The sequence below is a fragment of the Notamacropus eugenii genome, chromosome 2, assembly GCF_028372415.1.
Source record: "Notamacropus eugenii isolate mMacEug1 chromosome 2, mMacEug1.pri_v2, whole genome shotgun sequence".
Taxonomy (NCBI): Eukaryota; Metazoa; Chordata; class Mammalia; order Diprotodontia; family Macropodidae; genus Notamacropus; species Notamacropus eugenii.
In genome coordinates this window covers 59803943-59826494 of record NC_092873.1, presented here as the reverse complement: position 1 = coordinate 59826494, position 22552 = coordinate 59803943, and the positions used below count along the sequence as shown (strand labels likewise).

The 22552-nt window shown below is 38.8% G+C and overlaps 2 protein-coding genes across 8 annotated transcripts in view; one reads left to right on the top strand and one right to left on the bottom strand.

Moving 5' to 3' along the window:
- GIGYF2 (GRB10 interacting GYF protein 2) overlaps positions 1–22552 on the bottom strand; it is a 169022-nt gene that overhangs the window by 57466 nt on the left and 89004 nt on the right. For all 7 annotated transcript variants that reach the window (XM_072640524.1, XM_072640519.1, XM_072640522.1 and 4 more), the window contains one exon: positions 2266–2445. In XM_072640524.1, coding sequence (XP_072496625.1) covers positions 2266–2445 — 180 coding nt within the window. The remainder of the gene's footprint in view (positions 1–2265; positions 2446–22552) is intronic.
- On the top strand, positions 10764–22510 carry KCNJ13 (potassium inwardly rectifying channel subfamily J member 13). Its single transcript, XM_072640537.1, has 3 exons — positions 10764–10886; positions 15206–15678; positions 18829–22510. The coding sequence occupies exons 2-3, from the start codon at positions 15222–15224 to the stop codon at positions 19449–19451; spliced, it is 1080 nt and encodes a 359-aa protein (XP_072496638.1). The 5' UTR covers positions 10764–10886; positions 15206–15221; the 3' UTR covers positions 19452–22510.

The window sequence follows — 22552 nt, the reverse complement described above, 5'->3', positions numbered from 1 at the left end:
ACATGGAGAAAATTGAGAGAGATGATTTAAAGTGAAGAGTCAAGGTTGGAGGAGTTGCAAGAAAATGGGCCCATTAATGAACTGTAAACTATGAAGTGGTGGAGTTTGTGAACTGGTGCAACCATTGTGGAAAGTGATTTGCAATTATACAAAAAAGTAATTCAAATGTCAGGCCTTTGACAGAGATTCCTGTGCTAATTCTATGTTCAAAGAAGATCACTGATTTAAAAAAAGAAAAAGGTCACACAAACCAAATACACCAAAATATTTACAGAAATACTTACAGTAGGAAAGACCTAAGTAAGGCAGGTGCCCCTGGTCAATAGTTAAACAAACAACAGTTCATTAATATAATGGAGTATGACTGCTGTAAGAACCAATGAATGGTGTGTTGAATGGGATGAGTACAGTCTCTATGGCAAATCAAGTGAAATTTTGCAAAGGAAAGGAATCAGAGGATGATGACCACACTGGTGTAAACGGGGAGAGCCGCACAAATGAAAGGTGAATCCTGTGCAACGGTGATCATGGAACTTGGCTGTTCTTTGCTGAGAAGGACTAGGATGAAGAGCCTGTTCTTTCCCCGAAATGGTCCCTTTTCTGTCACAGGTGCCTCCTCAGCCTCTCTCCTCTCCCTCCGCCTATAGCCCTGGGATCCAGTCAGGGGCCAGTTCTCCCCATCCCTACCTCCTCACATCTGGCCCTTCCTATTCACTCCCCAAGGTTCCCACCTTAGTTCAGGCCCTTATCACCTCTCTCTCAGGTTACCATATTGCCAACAGCCTCCTGACTGGTCTCCCTGCCTCCAATCTCTCCCCACACACTGCTACCAAAGCCATTTTCCTGAAGTGCAGAGCCAACCAAGAGCTGCTATTCAATCAACTCCAGTGGTTTCCTAGTGGCCTTGATTGAGGTCAAACATAAACTCCTTTGTTCAGTTCTGAAGCCCCAAATAACCTGGCCCCAGTCTAACTTTACAGTCCCAACGGACTTTACTCCCTTTGGACCTTGACATCAGGAAAAGTGAGGCAGGCTCTCTAATAATCTGGCCAAGTGGCCCTCTCTCAACTTCATTCACAGCTCTGTCTCCATCCCTGCTTACACACCTGGAATCTTAATCCTCATAGAGTCTCCCTGTTCCATCCCCAGCATGAAGGCTTCCTGATTTCCCAGCTTCCAGGGCCCTCTCCCATAAGAACATGAGCTCCTGGTAAAGGAGGATGATTTCATTTTTTGTACTACTATTTCCAGAGCCAAGTACAGTGCCTGGCTTAATGGAGCCATCCAAATGATACTTGTCCACTGACTTTTTCAATATGCCTGTTTGGCTCAGCTCTTTTTCTCCCTCTATTTTTTAAACTTCTTTGTTATAAGGGATGACTCTCAAGGAGGAGGAATAAACTGAGAAAAGGAAGTAATATAAAAATAAAGACCAATAAAATTAAATTCTGAAGAAACAAAACAGAATTCAATTGGCAGTGGCAGGTATGATTAACCTGGATTCATCTTTTCCATTTTTCCCATTACAAGATATAATGCTGAAAGAAAAAATCAAGTGATACCTATGCAGTTTATGAGTTAGTTGTATGTATCTCCCAAGCTGGAGCCCTCAATGCCCTCACGACCTACATCAACTGCATTCACATGTGATGATCATGCGGTGCTGAATCAGCACTTTGGTAGGGGCTGAACTTTCACACAAGCGCCACTGTCTTCAATTACCAGCATATCTAATGTCAGGAGAAAGAACAGACGGAAGCATTCTCGGAGTAAAACAGAGGAGGCAAAAGAACCAAAAAGGGCTTCTTATTCTCTCTCCCTGCTTCCAAGGTGAAGATACAGAAAAAGAACATGTGATCATCCATTTGACCTGGGCTTGAAGCTTAGCCACAAAATAAACCACCACTTTTTCAGGGAAAATAGTAGTAAAATAACATATCCTTTCTTGAGAACCAGAGTGAGCAGAGGAGACACATTTTGTACTCTTTTCTACAAAGGCAAACATATGATGAAAAGTGAGAGTAGATAGGAGCAGAAGCACAGAAATGTGGCACAGGAAGGAAACTTTGGTGATGATTTCATCAGATCCCTTCATCTTCCAGGTAAGGAATCTAAAGCCCAGAAGGCAACAAACGACACCTCACTTCTCCTTGGAAAATATTTTGTAGTGACAAAAGTCAAGCACAAACCAACCACTCTTCATTTTCATCTCTCTCCACACAATGTCCAGCCAGCCCCTCCGTTCAGTGACTATGTACTTCTCACCTGGGCTGTGAGGACGCCATCTCTCTCCATCTCTTCGAGATCCTGCCAGGCGCCAGCCTCCATCTTCATCTTCCCCGTTTTGTTCCTCTCGAAAGATACGCCAGTTTTCACTCTCGGAACGGATAAATTCATGCTTTCTCCCGGCTACTGTTGTCCCACCTTCCTCAAAATTTGATCTCACTGAAAAGTAAACAAAGTAATCAAGCACTGACCTTTTCCAATACAACCCTGGCAAAATGGATGTGATGTCTAAATCCCTCTGCTAACACCCATCCATTTCCATTCCTAAGCAATAAAAGGCAAATCCAGTCAAGGACAATCAAATAGATCAGGTACTGGTAAGATCAGTTTTCTTGAAATAAAACTTTCCTAAACAACCAACGAGAACTTATCAAAAGACAACGAAGTCCTTACCAAGAAATCTTTCTACCAAGGTGCTATGGTTTCTCCCTATATTTGCAGTAGTAAGCCTTGCTTGGTGAACATTGCTCCTGGGCAAACAGAATTACACAATTATCCTTATAAAAATGTTTTATTGAAGCTCTTTTAAAATAGAATCAGTCACTTCCCAGTCCCTCTCTCTCACCCCCAATAAAGCCCTACCGTGTAACAAGAAAGCACAGTCATACAAAACAAATCAACACAATGGCTCTTGTCTGAAAATGTATGCCTCCTTTAGTCTGGCACCTCTTTGCTAAGAGCCAGGGGGCATGCATGGACATTGCACCACCATCCTCTGAAACAGGAGAATCATACCATCTGATGGTTTGAAAAGAACTCTTAGAAGCCTACAACAATCCCCTCCATAACATGAACATTTCTTCCCTCTACAATCCTATGAGTTTTCCCCCAGGTAGCATTTTCTCCTTCAGAGATCAGTGCTCAGCCCCAGGTTATCTAAAATTAATGACTAGGATAAAAGCATAGATGGCATGCTCATCAAACCCGCAGATGACAAAAAGCTGGGAGGGAAGACTAACACAAAGGGCAAAAAAGATCCTGAAGGACTAGGCTACTGGGCTGAGTCTACTAGGATGAAATTCAATATAGATAACCATAAAGTTTACACTTAGATATAAGAAATCAACTTCACAAATACAAGATATAGAAAGCCATGGTTAGAGAGCAGTTGTTTTGGAAAAAAACCTAGAGTTTTGAGTGGACCCAAAGCTCAAAATGAGTCAAGAACATGATGCAGCAGCCAAAAATGCCAAGGGGATCTCATGGTACAACAAGAGCAGCACAGCTTCCAGGAAGAAGGAGGTGACAGTCCCATTGTCCTCCGCCTGTATTCAGTTCTAGGCACCACTGGGTATATTACTAAGCTGAAGGATGTCCAGAGGAAGGCCACCTAGAAATGTGTTGGGTTCTCCTTCTGAGATGACCACCTGTCAATATTTTATAGTAGGGATTCCTTTCATGTGGGGATGGACTAGAGGGCCACTGATGTCCCTTCTGACTCTCAAACCCTGAGATTTTATAAATAATGGAGTAGTTTCAAATTTAAGGGCCAGAATCCATTGTGATACAACAGCTCCTTCTAATTTCTATGAAAACATCAGAAGGAGAAATACAAAGAAGGAACTTCACTGAAATGATTGCCAAAAAAGGAAAAAAATCATCAATCATGCTGGCATCCCAGGTACTTGAGGCATCCCTCCCTTCCTGGCCCTGACCCCATCACCCAATGACTATTCACTAGCCCCAAAGAGAAGCTGTGCACAAAGAGACTTGCTTTTGTAAGAAGGCAGAATTTTTTAGGATTCTGTAGTCTGAAAGACTCATCTTCCTGAATCAAATCTGAATTCACACACTCACTAGTTGTGCTGTCCTGGGCAATTCCTTTAACCATATTTGCCTCAATTTCCTCAGCTAGAGAAGGAAATGGCCAACCCCTCCGGTATCTCTGCCTAGAAAACCCCAAATGGGGCCATGGAGAGTCAGACACGACTGAACAACAACAGAAGAGTCCTTTAATGTTTTCTCCCCAATTAGTCTGCAAGTGCTTGGGAAGGAAAATGCCTAGGAAAGCATTCAGAAAACTATGAAGTGCCACATAATCATATGGTATTCCTTATCTTATTATTTTTTAATTCTTGACATGAAGTGCTTAACAATAATATCTGACTCAGTTCCAATTACTCTACTTGGACAAGATAAGGATTGATCTTCTTTTCAATTATCTATGGGAAAAAAAATAGATTTCCAAAGTAAACCTTTCAAGTGCATTTCAACATCCCTATCCTGCTGTGGTAGGGAGCTGAAGGATTCACAATGGCATTACTAGGTGAAAACTCAATTTCAAATAATTATAAATCTGAGCAACAAAATAATAAAAATTTTGGCCTTAGCTTAACACACACTAGGCATCTATATCTTCTCATCACCATCTTGTTATCTAAGAAAGATGATGACTAGCTTCAATTTTGTAGTAAAGCACTTACCACCCTTGTAACTCCAAGATAACGCAACATGCACCATGGACCACCCAATCTCTTTCTGACACTCTTACAGTCAATCATTCTCCATTATTTAGAAAGAGAGAATTATTCTCATTCATTTTAATTCTTCTATGCAACATGACTATGTGAAAATGTGTTTAATAAGAATGTATAGAAGATTGAATAGAACGCATAGAAGATTGCATGCCATCTCGGGGAGGGAGGGAAAAGGGAGAGGGAGAAGTGACTGTTGAAAACTGAAAACAAATTAATTAAATTTTTTAAAGATTAAATTAAAAAAAAATAAAGAATTAAAAGACGACATGTCTCTATCTGGTTTCCACCAGATACGTTAAGCCTAGTCAGTGTTAGTACAGGTTGAGCCATCTTGACAACAAATAAGTTTAAACAAAACCAAAGCCAAACAGCAGAGGTTTAAATGTGAAGCAAGCCCACCTCATCTCCAGAGCTATTATTTTAATAATGCCTCTGTACTTCTAGAGCAAAAGCAGAAATCTGCAGTGCATAGTTGGGAAAACCTGGACTCAGATCCTTCCTTGATGCGAAAACACACTTAACCTCTCCTTACCCATGGCAAGTAATCTGCACTGGCAGACGTGTGATCCTCACATCAGTGAACTCACAAGTACAGACCATCAAAAATTCTAAAGATAGGGACTCCAGAAGTCTTTGAGGAATTAAACTAAAAAAAGATGTGAGCAACCAGTTGGCAGAAGATAATGTGATATGTCAACAGAGTAAGAAGAAACTTCTTCACCCAGATTCCACAGCTTTTTCAGCAAATACTTAAGACTTTTACCTAGACATTAATGACTCCAGAAAAGCAATACTGAAAGTCCAATTTGAACATCTCGACAAGAAGTTAAAAATTCTAACATCAGTTTTAACTATATTCTTTAAAAATAAAAATTAATATCTAAGAAGTAGCTAACTACTTTCTAAGGGTACCGTGGGAAGTAACAGTTCTGATTATGGTATACAGGGGTTTTCAAAAGCTTTACAAGGTTACAACTGCACTAAGACTTTTGAGAGACATTGTATAATATTATGACATCTTTACTGTCACTATAGACCCTACAGATAAGATAACAGATAAGCAGTATTGCAAACCTTTCATATGTGAAAGCAAACAAGTCAGATTTCTGCCTGTAAGCATAGGTATGTTACTATTTTTACTCAAGAAAGAAGGAATTACTGCTTTCTTCAATTGTAGCCTAGCTCTTCCTGACTACTCTTGTTCTTATGATTAGGGCTCAAAGACCTGAGACTTCAGTGGATGCTGCGAGCAGACCCATCCTAAAAGTCCCTAACAATCCCTTCTTTTCTGGAAGATTTCTGTTGACCAACTTGTGGTCCAATAAGAAGTAACATTTCTACAGTGCTTTCAAGTTTCCCCTAACAAATTGACGAAGCCCTAGAATTTCCCAAAGGCAGAACTGAAGGAATCAAACAGATCCCCATCTCTTGCCTCTCACTCTCATGATCCTAGCAGGCTCTTTTCTCTATTTCCCTTGGAATAACCAAATTGTGTCTGAACTCTCAACCACTTCCCTAAGGCTCACTTTACTCTCTCCTTAGATTCTTCTTTTTATCCCTGTGACTGTGGGCTCCATAATAAAACAACAGAATGAACACTTACTGAATACAATAAATATAAGGCTATGGTCCAATACTAAATGAGTCTCAGACAAGTTCACTAAGAAGAGAGCAACAAGTACACAACATAATATTCTATGTGAAAATTTGAAAAATCATGACTCCAAACATAATGGGCTACAAAAACCTTGTTGGACACATTATCTTCCAGAGCTAAGTGACTTCATCTCTCCAGAGAACAATATCAAATTAAGGACATGCATTTATTTCCACATTGACCCCCTCACAAATATGAACTTGCTGAACTGTGTGTCTTTGCTGCTTGTTTTGTTCCACAACGTGACTGGCACAACACTCAGAGGCCTAGCCTTCAATCCCCGTCTGTGGGACAGGCCGATCAAAATTTCTCCAAGCTGTCACATCTATACACTGAAGGTTCCTGCCCTTCCATAACTCCTCCTCACAATCTAGCTGCCCGGGGCACCACAGGGCCTCCTCTGGCTTTGATGTGTTACTCTCTGGAGGATGCCAGCTCAGCATTATGGACAACTAGTCAGCCCTTGTGGAGTTCAATATGTCCTGGAAGCCATTTCTCATAAACAAAGAAGGGATCACTGGGAAGGCGGTACGTGCTGCTTGCACCCACTGGGCAGCTTCTCTTTTCATTGGCTTTGCGGTCCCCTGGAATTGAGTCCTCTGAGACTTCAGTGAATCACTGGCATACAGGCTCCCCAGAACTTGGGTGTTTCAGAAGTACTTCGGCCTGACACACTGTAGTTAACACTGGGCAGGGTTTTTCTACCATGAAAAATAAAATGTAGTGTTGGCCTTGGCCTGGTCTAATTGAGTGGACTTCCTAAGGAGAAAGAGCAGTGAAAGGGCACCTGTGTGCATGTTTGACCCACAGCCAACAGTGGTGTTTATGGAAAACTTCAGACAGAGCAAAGGAGGCCCTCAGCCAACACAATCTACAGCTGGGAAGTTTGGAGCCTACGAAAGCCCACTTTCAAAAAGCAAAAGGGGAATTATGGGACAGAGATAGAGCAACTTGTTTATATACAAGGTTTCTACGTTAGATGCCAAATAATCTCAGCTATTACTTGTTGTGATGTATTACACACATACACAAACACACACATACACAAACACACACATACACACGCAAAAAATAATGCGTGTCTTATGTTCAATAACAAACCTAAATGTCACAGAGAACTGAGAGTTAAGAATTATCAGACATTCCATAGAGTGTTGCCTTTTAAAAGTCTAAAAGGTTTGTTTGTTTGTTTCTTTTTTGGGGGTAGGAGTAGGGAGGAGAAGAACCCTGTGACTTCTTCAGTGTAGGGACCTACCTGACCAAAAGAAAATCAGCCACTTTGCTGCTCCTAAATCAGATTAAGAGAGTTGCAGAGGGGACTGAGGTGAAGGGAACTGCAGTGAGTCACACACTCAGTTTATGTCAGAGACAAGACTTGAACCCAAGCATTCCGAAGTCCCAAGTCAGCTCTCCTTCTTCCTCAATTCATTGCAATGTCAACCCAACAATTACAGAGACTTAGATTGGCTAGGAATTAAGTGTGTTTAAAGGTAAAAAGCTACCATTGGGGCTGTTTTGGTCTTAGATATTTTAGTGTGAACAGTGAGTGGCTTTTGAGAAAGTAAAGCACAGTGGGAACAGATCCTGGGGCCCAGAGCAGACTCTTGGTGGTCCTCAGAATCCCTGTATACTGATAGGGCAAGAAGCAAGCCCACATGAAGAATGGAACAAATGCACTTGCTTAAAGATTTTATTAAGGAAGAGATTCTAGCCAAGAAGGAAACACAGAAGCCACAGCACAAAGGCCTGGGGCTTCGCCATATAAATGTAGATGTTCCAGGCTCTTTGTGACTAGGTTACTCTATAACATCCAGAAAGAAAATCAATCCAAAATAACCACACTGACACGTGACAAACAATTTAAATGTTGGTCTATGGTAGTGGGGAGCCTCCTGAATGTCACTAAAGGGTATTTCTTGTCAGGGATATATCCACATTTCCATCTCTTTCAGGAAGTTGACATATGCAGTAGATCTGGCCACCTTGAGTCTCGTGACCGTGGGCCCAAACTGCCATTATCTCTTTGTTGAGCTTCTATGAAAACTTTCTCTCTACAGCAAGGCATTTAGTTTTGATATGTCTGGGAAGTTTCCTTACAGCTTCCTGAAATGAGGTGGTAATTCTGTACGTAGGAGACACTTTCCCATTATGTTTTCTCTTCCAAATCTTGCCATTTTTATCTTTTTCCAATGACATTATTTTTCTGAGGTGGTTTTCCCAGCCTCTTCTATAGTAACTATGCTCTTACCTGGTCCCATGAATATTGGAACTCTCTTTATCCCATTTCTATCCTTCTGCGTGGTGGCCTTCTCGTCTTAGCTGTATTAAGACTGATGTAGACTCCCCAGGAGCTAAGCATCTAGGCATCTCTCAGTGCTGCTGAGGTTGCTCTCATTACACCACTTTAGACCACCATTCCTCTGGTGCTTTTATTACTGGTCTTCTTATGCCAAAATGTATAAAACAACAGCAACAACAACAATCAGCACTTATCTCAAGTTCGCTTTTTCTCTAGTTTGAGGCCATTTCTGGAAATTCTCTAACTCTTCAGGATGTCTACTCTGACTTACAAGAGGGGAAATTGTCATAAGGAAGGAGGTTCATTTTGTCACCTCCCAATTGCCTTCTTCCAGAAACTTCAGTTCCAATCTAGAATTTTGACAAGACACAAAAATACTGTTTGAAGAGTTCAAAATTCTGTAAAATAAGCACTAGTTACATTTAATGTATTTCTTTGCACCATAAGATCTCAAAGTTTATGTTCTGAAACCCTAATTTTTCTTGAGGTTGTCATTATCCCTACTAAAATGCAGTATAAATATCAATAATAAAAATCTATTGGGGGGTTTGATGACTGCGAGAGTTCATTTTACTAAAAATAATTCCCAATTTCATCCTACTATTATAAGACACTTACTTGGAAGCCACTTGGCGGTTAGAATCATAAGCCTCCGTCCTACCTATCATCTGTTTATGTTACAGCAGCTATAAATGCTCACAACTTATTTTTAAAATTAGACTGCCAATAGCTAATTATCATTTCTACTACCAAATGAAGGAAAGGGGAATGAGTGAAATAACACCACACAGGTCCTTTTCTGAGGGTTTTACCTTCCACAATTCAGAAGGTCACATAACAGCTATCAGATTTTTCGATGCTGTGCCTGAACTTGTATTGAAATGCTTGGTATTAATTAAACAAAGAAAGAATTAATTTTTTGTTTGTTTTACCAAAAGAGCCAAAGTCCCCAAGGGCCGATTTCACTCTGTAAGGAGCATTACATGGGTCCACATTAATAATTTTCTCAGCAGGTCTCCAATAGCTCAACCTGCAAGATACAATGAAAGCCTTTGTTCCTCAGATCCTCTTATATAGGATGTTGGATCAAAGTTCTCACATCAGCAGCTAATAGGCAGAAAAAAAAGTATTGCACTGCAGGGCATGACAAAGCTATCCCCACAGCTCATTTCAGTATTGACACAAGCAGGCACACAGAAAATTTCCAGCTGAACACTACTATGGCTTTGAGCTAAATTATCTGCCCTGTATAGCTTGTTTTCCTGAAGTTCGCTCTATTTGCCATCAAAGCAAAAATCCCTTAAATGCCCCTGAAGCTGGATTTATGAATTCTTCAGTTCTTGTACGACAAAGTCAATGGAAAGGCTAGGTCCTAGAAATTCACTATACTGAACTATAAGTGTGCTGAGGGGTTTTCCATAACGATCCATTATTACAAGCAGGACAACACTGAAACCCATAATAGCCATTCTCAACAGGAAAAAGAGATAGAGTAACATCATGGCCCATTTCTAACCCTAAATTCTACTTCTGGATTTATCACCAACATGACTGTGTGACTTTGAATCTTTATTTCTTCATCTGTAAAATAAGGAAGCTAGACTCAAAAGTCATTTTCATATCTCTGATTATAACATTCTTCTCCAAAATAACCTTATCTAAAGTGATAGGAGAAAATGAGGTTCTGTTAGTAGAATTATTTTGTACTTTAACTTACAATAAAAGAGAACACCAAAAAGAAAGTTGAAAGGAACTTTATCCCTTTGGACTTCCAAATAAACCTTAAGCAAGATCATGCAAAACTTACTAAAGTCGGATTCTGATTAGAGAAAAAATGTACTTCTCCAAGTCAGTTTTGGAGGATTTCTCTAGGGCTGCTAAGGTTTGTGTTGGGTAAAGAAAGACCTCCTAACAAACCAGCATTCTTTTCCACATGATCAGAGCTAATTGGCCCCCCTGCAGACTAAGTGACCAATCACATCAGCTTCAGAAGAAACCAGCCCCCACTGCATTATAAACAGAGGAATGTGAACTGTAAACCCAGTTCAACAAGAGAGTCCTACAAACTAGACTTGTAGATAGAACTGTCTGCCTAAAGAGACATACCCCTCCAAGATTCCCTAAAGACCTACCTTTTTGCACATTAGTCAAAGCTTCAAAACGGTTGGTAAGTAATTATCTATTAAAAACTATTGTAATTTAGGGGGTGGTGGTAGGTAGAAAGGTTACAGACATTAATTAATCATGTCCAATATGGGTAATTCTATGAAAACCTAACTAAACAGAAGGGCGGAAGTAAGGCTATTACTTCTTTTGAAATATCAGAAATGGGATAGCCCAGCTGAAACTATTCCTGGAATTTCTCCTCACCTCACTGAGTACATGCCTGTATCTGATTATGATTCAGAAACTTCACTTGGAGAACGGGATGAGTCACTGGGAGGAATTCAAAAGACTTTTTAAAGAAAGATTATACTTTGCTTCTTACTCCAGTAGCGGTAAATTATATGAGTACAAACTTCTAAAATGGACACTTCAGAATGTAATGGCAAAGGATTTAAATGTTGTCATAGTTCTTATTTTCAATAATGGATACACACACACACACACACACACACACACACACACACACGCATTCCTCCCTATATCCTACTTCCAAATCACTATTTAAGTTGATGGTTAAGACTGTAATAAAAACAGCTATTCCTATTAAAGGGACAAAAAGTAAAAAGAACATGAAGCTTAATAATTGGTCTAAATGGGCTATTATTTTATAATTTTTATCAATTATACAAAAAAGAGACTGGTATAATTCTCAATAAAGTTTCAATTGCACTGAGTCAGTTTATAACAAATGTGAATAAAATATGACAATTATAGTTATGACTTGTCTTTACCATGCAATGTGAATTACATTGTTTTAAACCATGGCAGAGCTTTAGAAGACATAATTTCAGAATTTAAGCCTGAAGGGTCTAATAGTCCTTTATTTTAATTCACCAAAGCAGTAAAACATACACATATACATACATTCACACACACGTATGTATATGTGTATATTACATATGTGTGTGAATATCTATATTATATATAGATATATATACATATGAATGAAATCCTGCTCTCTCACTCAGATAAAACACTCTCTCAAACTTTCCCTCCCACTACTTATTTCATTACAAAGCATTTCAGTTGATGGGAATCATCTAAGTATAAGTCAATAATAACATCTCCAAAATATTCATTCATCCTCACTTATTCAGTCCAAATATAACTTACTGAATGGTAGGATCCCCTAAAGGATGAAGTACTCTGTAGATAGTACAAAAGAAACAGTAATAGAAAAAGTTAGGGACAATTCTTTTTCCTGAGAAATTTATTGACTGGTGATTAAAATCTATACATACTGATTGCTAAAGATAAATTACAACATAGCAAATGAATTATGCAAAATATAGATATGTGGGCTTATGAGGACATGGAACGTATCATATGATTTAGAAACAATAAAAAACATAAAGATCATGACAGAGTGGAGAGAATGCTCGACTCAGAGCCAGACACTCGAGTATGATGAATCCTGCCTCAGATACTTTCTAATTGTGACCATAGGCAAGTATGCCTCCATTTGCTAAAATACATAAAGAGGATAATTATCACACCACTTTCCCAGTGGTGTTGTATGAGGATGAATTGTTTTGTTGACCTTAAACTGTCCTCTACATGTTTGTTATCCTTAACTATTGTTTTTATCTGGTCCATGTCAAGCCCAATTCACTCCAAACAAACTGGGGCCCCAGAAGATGAGGTGATCTATGCAGGGTCACACTGAAGCCAGAACTCAGTGTTGTCAGCCATGTAGGACGTGGCTTGGCATGTCTGATTCTCCAGACAGCAAAGGCCCTACAGTCTTCAAAAATGAAAGTCACCCTACAGCATGACGTCAGACAAACTCCTTAGCAAGAAAATGAAATACTGAAACTGATGAGAGCAAAAGTGAGTGGAGAGGGGAGCCAGATGATAGGGGTCAAGAGGTAGGGGACACAACACCAGCAGGAAGAAAATGATTTAGGAACTGGGTGGTAGATGGAGAAAAAACAATTAAAATGCAAATGGAAGAAACTGTTATTTCTTAAATGAATTTAGAATAAATTCATTTAAATGAATTTATTTATTTATTCCTAGAAAAATAAATTTAGGAGATATTTATTAGAAAATGGCTTAAAAAACTGACAAGTTACACTAAGCAGGATGAAACTTTTGAGCTCTCTGATCAAAAGGCCAGGGCTGCAATGAGTAATACTGGACCCTGGGCTCTTGAATACTGAAGGGCTCCCAGGCCCTAAAGTGTGACCATGCCCACCAGGTTAGCAGGGTCCTGACCTTGAACATAACTTTTAATTCATAGATGACAGTTTCTGCTAATCACATCTCTCCTATGTCTATGTTACATAATGAACAATGTGCTCATTGTTACATCAACCTGGACAGTTGAGTTCCAGGTAAGGGGTTGGGTCTTTATTAACCAAACTCTGGATCTCCCCTAATGCTCTATGCACATAGGAAGCATACAACTGACTTATGCTGCACATTTCCGAATCAAGGAGATCTAAGTGTAAAAATAAACTATCTAAAAGTTAACTGTGGTCCTTGAAGAGAAAAATTCTGATGTAAATAAAGTGGAACGGAGTGTCCAGATTAAAAAACAACATGCAAATCAGCAGTCTCTGCATTGAAAAACACATGTAAATTGAAAAGGATGACTGAAGATAATGAGCTAGTTCATATTTTATTCTAAGAAGAAGTATTACAGAAAATGAAAGTAAACCTAGCTAGAGGGCCAGAGCCAAAATCTAATAAAACTATGCCAAATAAAATCATATGCTAACACAGACTATATTTGTAGCAACATCAATCATCTCTGGAGAAGACTTGAACTTCCATAAAAATAGTGACTATGTGTGTCTGTGCATAATCTGTGAATAAAACACTGTGCCTTGTGCCTAGAAAAATCAGTTATTAAATAATTACACCCGGGGAACAGCACCACTAAATGATATGACAGACATTTATAATCGTTTTAATGCTAAGGGTCTGATTACCCACTAACATGTTATTTCATTTGTAATCTTCATTTTACTTTGGGGATGACATCAATTCTTTTAACTATTAATGGACAATCTAGCATTAAAAATGTATACATGTGAAGTTTAAAGAATCACCTAACCCTAAAAAAACTCATGGTGAAAATTGAAAAATAAGGATGCTCTTTTTCTCCTTTTAAATGTTTCTAAACCATTTTAAATTGAGGGTTCAAATCCAATGGCCAAATAGGAGGAAAAAAGGTTTTAAACAAAGACTAAAATTAGGAAAGAGAATTACAAAAAGATATAAAACAAATATTTCTGGCAGAAAGGAGAATTAAATAACTAAATCATCTAATAACCAGTTGTGACCTGCCCAAAAAAAACCATTTTTCAACTCTCCAAGTCAGGAGAGCACTTGAAGAGGCCACAGGAGCAGTTTCCATGATGAATGCTTCTGCTAGGAGCCTTCCTAAGGATACTTCTTCCAAGTAAGGATGCAGAAATAATGACAAGGTTTCTACATGGAAATAATAACTGATGGGCCCCTGCTGTGAGGATGTATTCTTTCTAAAAGGAGTTTTCAATGGGAAAAAGTACTCATTTCATTTCCTGTCTGTAGAAGCCCCTTACTTAGCACACCAAAGAAACACCTGACCTACATACAGGTGAGCTCAGGTGACACTTAGCAAGGGAAAACCAGACCCCCAGTGAGAACCTGAAAATTAAAATATTCAACCTCCCACTTTATTATAAGGTGTCATATTATCTTTATAAAACTGACATTTCATTAGACTCCTTTCTAATGATTCATTTTGCTCAACTTTTGAAATGCGTTGCTTTTTAAAAATATCCAAGGGCACCTGTTTAGTGCTACTCCCACTCTACAATGAACAGATGGTGAAACCCTGTCAATCTTCACGGTTACCTAGGCTGTTATATAACACCTGTCTGCCTCTAGCTGTCACTAAAAACTTAGCATAAACCTGTTTCTAAGTTCTTTGTACAGTAAGGCTACTTACAGAGAATTCTGAGGGTAGACGTGATATAAAAAAGTTGATGCTGTATAGAAATTTAATTTCCAAATAATTCCAGCTTTATTATAAAGTAACAACAGTCATAATTCATTAAAGTTATTTCTTTTTAGCTCATTCAAACCATCTTTTGCCAACTATAGAAAAAGTAATCAAATCAACAAGTATTTGGTGAATACCTGTTAAGCAAAAGGCATTAACTAACTGAATTAATTAACATTAATTAACTAACTGAATGGTATAGATGAATACTGTAAAAGTTGAGATGAGGAAGTCTCATTTTTGGCTGGTGTGTTCTGACTATGTCAGTGGGGGCTGCCAGAATCGCTTTATGTTGACTAACCATCAATAGATCCTTCTGGTTTCAGAGCATAAGAGCCAAGGATGGAGGGCAATAAGTACACGGCTCCCCTCCTGACTCAGAAACACAAGAGGATAGTGACCAAAGACGGCCACAGCACACTGCATGTGTACAAAGCCACAGGAGCCTGCCTTGCCCGGCTACACGACGTGTGGGGATTACTAATAGACATGCAGTGGCGATGGATGTTGTTGATCTTCTCTACATCTTTTCTGCTTCACTGGCTCTTCTTTGCAATCTTCTGGTATGTTCTAGCTGACTTGAATGGTGATCTTGGGATCAACCATGACACACCACCTGAAAACCACACTATCTGTGTAAAATATCTCACCAGTTTCTCAGCTGCATTTTGCTTCTCAGTGGAGACACAGCTCACGATTGGCTACGGTACCATGTACCCCAACGGCAACTGTCCAAGAGCAGTTTTCTTACTGGCCATCCAGATGCTCCTGGGAATCATGCTGGAGGCCTTTATCACAGGTAATTTTCTTTGTTCTCTCAAAAATGTGACCCAGTATTTTGAAAGGAGAGGAAATTCGTGTAACACACAAAGGATATGCCTCTGAGATGTGTTCTCATTAAGGTGGGAGTTTCTATGAGAGAGGGAGAAAAGGTCTCCTTCCTTACCCCCAAGTGAGAGAAATAGTAATAATTCTATGCTAAAAACAGCCTCATCAGAAATTCTCATCCTGAAGAAGCGGCCTTGCTAGTAAATCCTAACACTTACCAAGCTCCACAGAGATTTCACAATCTTTTCAAGAAAGCTAAATTAATTTTGTCTTTGTATATACAGGAAAAAATATTCCGTTATTTCGAACATTTTCCCCTGGCTTGAAAGAGTGAAGGGTCTAAAAGAGAGCAAGCAAGAGAGCAGCTAAGGAGAAAGATTTGCATCGAAGTCACACAGACCTAGGCTTCTACACTGAGACGCATTTCTAGTTGGGAAGACATAGAATCCAAATTGTGAAACATGGCTTCTGTATCTTCATGCAAAGAAAAATTCATTTTTTAAAATCTAATTGAGGCAGAATTTCCTTCTGATTTCATGAGTTTAAATAATACTGACCCTCCACTGAGCACACAGTACCAGAGTCAGCATTACATGAAGTAGACTAAATCAAGCGCCCAACCTACAGAAAAAGCCACTGGAAACTAGGTTGCAAAATAATGTCCCAGATATGTTAAAAAAAAAAAAAAAGTCCTTGGGGAAGTCTCTCAGCTAAGGTAGAAACCTTTAATAGGACTAATTTTTTTTTAAACCTGCTTTTCAACAAAAGCCCTTTCTTCTAAATGCCTTTCTCGATCCCTCAAAGAAATACTGGGTGAAATTCTTTAGTTAGGGGAAATGGATTCAGGTCCCAGTCCTGTGATGATCTTTGGCAAATCATACGGACCAGTCCACATTTTAGTTTGGCACCTGGAAGGTAATAAATGCACCTACTAAAATAGTGTTGTTGCAAGGACTTTAAAAGTCTTTTAAATTAATATGAGCTCTAAAATATATGTTTTCACAAGGTAAAAAACCTTGGCTTTCAGATGCGATAATACTCACTGAGTTCATTCACAACAAACACTGAAAGTTGTAAAGCACCACAAACAGAACCTGGTGCAAGCCCATCAATTTATCAGTGAGTTGTTACGATGCTCACCCTTCATAGTGGCAGGGCAGAATTTGAAACCAGGCCCTTGAACTCCAAATTCAGCACTATTTCAATACACCCTATCATGAAGACTGTTTTACGTAAGTTCCTACTTCATCTTTAAGTGTCTGGTAACTCCCATAGGGCATTTCCTTTTATCAAGTGCGCCCCTCCTCTTGTCCCTACCAGTCCAACACACAGAAGCAGAGACAAACCAACAGTTTCCTAATAATAGACAGTAAAATGCAGTGGTCTTCAAAGTGGGGTCCCCAAGGGATATGTAACTAATCAGAAAGACAGCTCTCCCACAGCCATGCTTGTCCTTATCCCCAACAATTCCTCTGCTATATAAGGAATCGCCCTAAGGTACATCTCAATATTCCGTTTGAGGTAAGCTGGTGACCCTTCAAGGGCAGAGAAAATTCCATCCTTGTCTCTAGCCCCAAGACTCCCTTTACCCCATCCCAAGATTACTTCTGGACTGTGGCAAGTAAGAGCCCCATCACTTTGCATTTTGAGTGAGCCAGAGTTAATCCCACAAGTTAATCCCTCCTCTGTTCCTCAAACACTCGACCATGTTCCCAGTCACACAGGTTCTCTCAAGCTCCATGGCCTTCTGGCTTTGGCCTTTCCCACCTATCCAATCAGATGCCAAATCTTGTCAGTTCTGTTTCTTCATTACTAACATATGGTTACTTTTGCTACTGATCCAGACATCTCTCTAGTTCAGGATCTCATCACGTCTTGCCTGGGCTAATAATACAACAGCCTCCTACTTAGTCTATCTGATGCAAGTCTTTCACCTTCCCGCAGCTTACAAAATGATTTTCCTAAACCACAGATCAGACCCTCTCACTACCCTTCTCAAAACTCCAGAGGTTCCATATTGATTCTAAGATAAAACATGACATCATATTTTAATGTCTATTTGGGGAAGAAGTTTGATAACTTATATAACTACTGATGGAATAGTACATGCATAAGGTATAAGTAAATAATTATACACATGGGTGTGTGTGCGTGTGTGCGCACGCGCTCAAAAACAGTTTTTACCAATTGAGCATACTCTAAAAAAAAATTTTTACTGATATGGATCTGCAATCAAAAAACTTTGGAGAATAAGGGTGTAGTGGAGACTTGTTAGACAGTTCTAGTTGTGTGACCTTGGTCAAGTCATTTAACTTCTCAAGGCCTCAGTAAATTCTCTAAGATTACAAGCCACTTATTAGTAGAACTGGAAGGTCACTACGCAGATGAAATCAGAGGTCACCACATCCATCTAACCAATGAGGAAAAGGGAATGTTCCTATTGATCTCCATTTAGATCAGACCTGCACAACTTGGGCTGTAAGTAGGGGCCAAAATTAAAACAGCCTAAACTTCTTCGGCCACAGATAGGTTTTCAGTGCCTCACTTTCCAAGTAAAGGCATAATGATGGTTAGTTGCCGAAAGTCACGTGACAAACAGAACGGAGTGCAGAGTGGTGACCCACCCATCAAGTTACACAACAGGTGTAGTAATATCTAGTGGAAGGCAGGTTAAGTGGGGCATAGACATAGGACTTGTTACATCTTTACTTTCTTACACATCCTCTACATTTTTCATTGGCTATCCAAAACGCTTTGCAGGCTGGGCTATATATCATGCAGGCCTGATTTAGATCTACAGTAAGAACACATATGCCAAGAATACATTTTCTTTCTTTGAAAAGTTTTGATACAACATACACTTATTAACAGACAAATTGTTTCTAGGCCCTAAGTAAAAAGTTTATATTGCCCCCCAAAATTAAGCAAAACTAATTCCAAGAGGTATGACACTTACGATCTAGGTCCTAATCTTTTCTAAAAAATGATACTTAACATATAAACAATTTACCATCTAACCTAATGTAAGAAATAGTCCCAAAAATATAACGCTTGGTACACTATTTCATAAAAGTTAGTATTAGTTATAAGTTTGTAACAAAATCAACTGTTTCTAATCTAGGTGCCTTTGTGGCAAAGATTGCCCGTCCAAAGAACAGAATTTTCTGGATCCGCTTTACTAACTTGGCAGTAGTATCCCACATAGATGGCAAACCAAATTTGATCTTCAAAGTGGCCAACATTCAACACACCCCACTCACCAGCGTCCGGGTCTCCGCTATTCTCTACCAGGAACAAGAAAATAACCAAATCTACCAGACCAGTGTGGACTTCCACCTTGACAATGTCAATTCTGAGGAGTGTCCACTCTTTATCTTTCCACTGACCTACCATCACTCCATTACGCCCTCAAGCCCACTAGCTGCTTTCCTCCAGCATGAAAATCCTGGACACTTTGAATTGGTTGTTTTCCTCTCAGCTGTTCATGAGGGCACAGGAGAAGTGTGCCAAAAGAGGACATCCTACTTACCATCAGAGATCATGATGCATCACTGCTTTGCCTCTCTGATGACTCGAGGTTCCAAAGGTGAATGTATTGTCAAAATGGAGAATTTTGACAAAACCATGCCTGAACTTCAAACTGCTACAGTCCCTAAGAGTCCAAACAGGACTGACATGGGGATCAACATTAACGGACAACACATTGATAACTTTCAGATCTCTGAAATTGGGCTAGCAGAATAGATTTGGTACATGGCTACATTTAAAAAATATATTAAACTACTTAACTGGATGTGCAGCTGCTCTCCCCTCATCACTGCTATCCCATTATCTTTTTCTTCATCACAGCACAGCATGCAGAGCATGATATGTGACCACGTAAACTGGGATGAATTAACTACAGACATTCTGGTAAGACAGAAACTGGGAAAGTAAAAATTCTACCAGCTGATTTCACTAAACTGATCAAAGCTACAGTGACTGAAAGAAAAATTATACAGACATCATTTCTGATGACATTTAAATAGGAGCTGATACTTTTTGTAAAAGGCAATGAATTCAACAAAGTGACCTCAAAAACAAACACTTACCCATAACAATGCCATTTACATCTATTAATTAGTGTAATACATATAATTACAATTTGAAGTAACTCTATATGATATAAATTCTCCTTGAATACAATGACTAAGTTACACAAATTATCACACTTTTCGTAAAGCCAGGAAGATCATTAAGTATTGGCATTAATTTTTAAGAGCTAATAACAAAATTCATAAGGACATAAGACATTTAAATGTTTAGAGAATTCTTATAAAGGCAAATCAGACCAAATTCAAAAAGCTCTAGCAAAAGACAAAAGAAAAGAAATGACACTGTAGGGAGTATCTTTAAGTTAGCAGCAAACTATTTGTTTTGGACGTTAAGAAATAATGATACATGTACTTTGTATCTTTCCTCAGAATAATATTTCTCTGACCATGATATGGAATAATGAAGAAGTATTAGGGCTACAAAATAAGAAAGAGAATAGGGTAATATTTTTGATTTACTAAAAAACAATAATACCCATCATATTTATGTACATTATTTAAAATAGCTAACTACAATCTATATTTTTACATTGCATGATACATCTTTTTACAGAAAAGAGGGTTTATTTATTTTTCCTATCGAGATTATAAAAGATGGAAGGCAAGTCAATATAACCTAAGAAACTTTGAAAAAACAAAACAAAACTAAAACAGATTACTATTAGGATTGTGGCTTCACTGACTTAAAGCTGGAAAGAATTGTAGAGATTACGTCTCGTCCAACCACTTCATTTGGCAAATGAGCAAAGACAGGCAAAAAAAGGTTAAGCAATATGCTTCAAACCATCCAGGTAACCAGTAGTAAAGATCCAAGCATAAGTGCTCTGGTTCTAAGACTGCACTCCTTGGAAGACCTTATGAGCAAACACTAGCTATTGCAAAAGTTGGAATCAAGCCATCAAACTAAAAATTACATCACTGTGGTTTTCATTTTAAGGAAAACATACAAATGATTCCATACTGTAACTTAATAGGATACATAATAATTATGAAGTCTCTTTAAGAATTTTAAGGATTCAAACATACAAACATAACACTACTACAGAAACTGGCAAAGAAAGAATATTATTCACTTTGAATATTTACATATCAAAGAATTAAGAACAAAATTTCCTTTTCTAAATACAAATAGATATTTCTGAAAACAGAAAAGATTAGTGGGATATTGGAACAGATTGACACTTAAGGTTCCTGCCAACTCTATTCTTCGATAACTACATTTTAATCATCTTTGTGGATGCATTCCTTACTCGTAAATGGATGTGTGTCAGTTCTTTCCAGTGATGTATTCACTTGATCATTAGAAAAGTACGCACAAACTGAATTAACGTAGGAGGGAATAAACTAATTACAGGAACAATGCAGACCAAGGAAAGTATTAGAAGATCACAAAATTAGCCACCCAGTCCAAACTATATCTGAAAATGAATTGTCCCTAAAACCTGACTGGCAAATGGTCATTCAAGAATTTGCCTCAAGACCTTCTAGGAGAAGGAGCTCACCAAGTCCTGTGTCCATTCTATTGTTGGACAATGTAAACAATTACGAAAGGTCTCCTTATAACCAATCCTAAATGGGCCTCTTTGTAATCTCCAAATCTGCCCTAGCAAGATTAAGAATTCCTTTTCAGGTGATAATCTTTCAGACACTTGAATAAAGCTATTCCACAAACCCAAAGACCACTTTCCACACTCTCCTCCCCCTCAACCTGAGGCTTCTGGTCTCCAGTTAAAACCATCCTTTGAACCTAACCTCATATACCTTGGGACCCTCACAAACCTATCAATGTCTGTGAAAACATGGCCCACAACATTCTACACATGGTCTGACCAAAATAAGGTACAATGGGAGTGTTATCTCCATATTCCCGGGAGAGCTAACACTCAATGCAGCGCACGACCATACTTTGTGGCAGCTATGTCAGATTGTTGAGCCAGTTCCACTAGCCAGTCCATCATCTTGCTCAGAGTTTTGTTCACTGCCTCATCATGTCTTCCCCACCTGTACTTGGGAAGATTTTCTAAAGCCAAGTATAGGGCTGCTTTTGTCTCTATTACATTTCACCTTAGTTTAATTTGGTCAAACTGTCAAGACCTTTCTGGATTCTAATTATTCTGTTACGTAGTCATACCAGCTTTTGTACCATTTGTTAATTTGAAAAAGAAGACACCTCTCCCTTTATCAAAGTGCAGATGTCTGTAGCATCTCACTGAAGTCCTCCTTCCATGTTTTTATCTAAATATTAAGTACTCTTTGGGTCAAGCCCCGGGACCAAATCTGAAACTAACTCATTATCATCTAGCACATCTCTCTCCACTTTTTCTATAAGCGTAAGAAACTTGATCAAATACTTTGCTAAAATCCAGTTAAACTTTATCTGTAGCATATCCCTGATCTACTGACTTAGTAATCTTGTCAAAAAGAAGGTACATTAGTGTGGCATGCCTTCTTCCTAATAAAGTCATGCTATCTTGAACCATTACTTCCTTTTCCAGCAAATGTGTCTCAAGTTTGACTCTCATGGAGCATTCTTCAATCACTCTAATGACCAAAACTTTAGACTTTTCTTGGCATACACTTTAAAATTTCTTTTCAACATAAAACTACACTCCTGCTTATAAAATTAGAATGTACAAATTCTATCTTTCCAAACTCCCACAAGGAGTTATTATTTCCCTCCCCACCTTAGAAGCCCCACTATCAGGTTTACATGGAGGAAGATGAACACTGTATTAGTGATGACCAAGCAAG

What these genes read in the sequence shown, in the direction of transcription:
- KCNJ13 (XM_072640537.1), top strand. Translation starts at nt 15,222, where the DNA reads ATGGAGGGCAATAAGTACACGGCTCCCCTCCTGACTCAGAAACACAAG. An exon ending in GCTGGAGGCCTTTATCACAG is followed by an intron (nt 15,679 to 18,828) that starts GTAATTTTCTTT and finishes TTTCTAATCTAG; the next exon opens with GTGCCTTTGTGGCAAAGATT.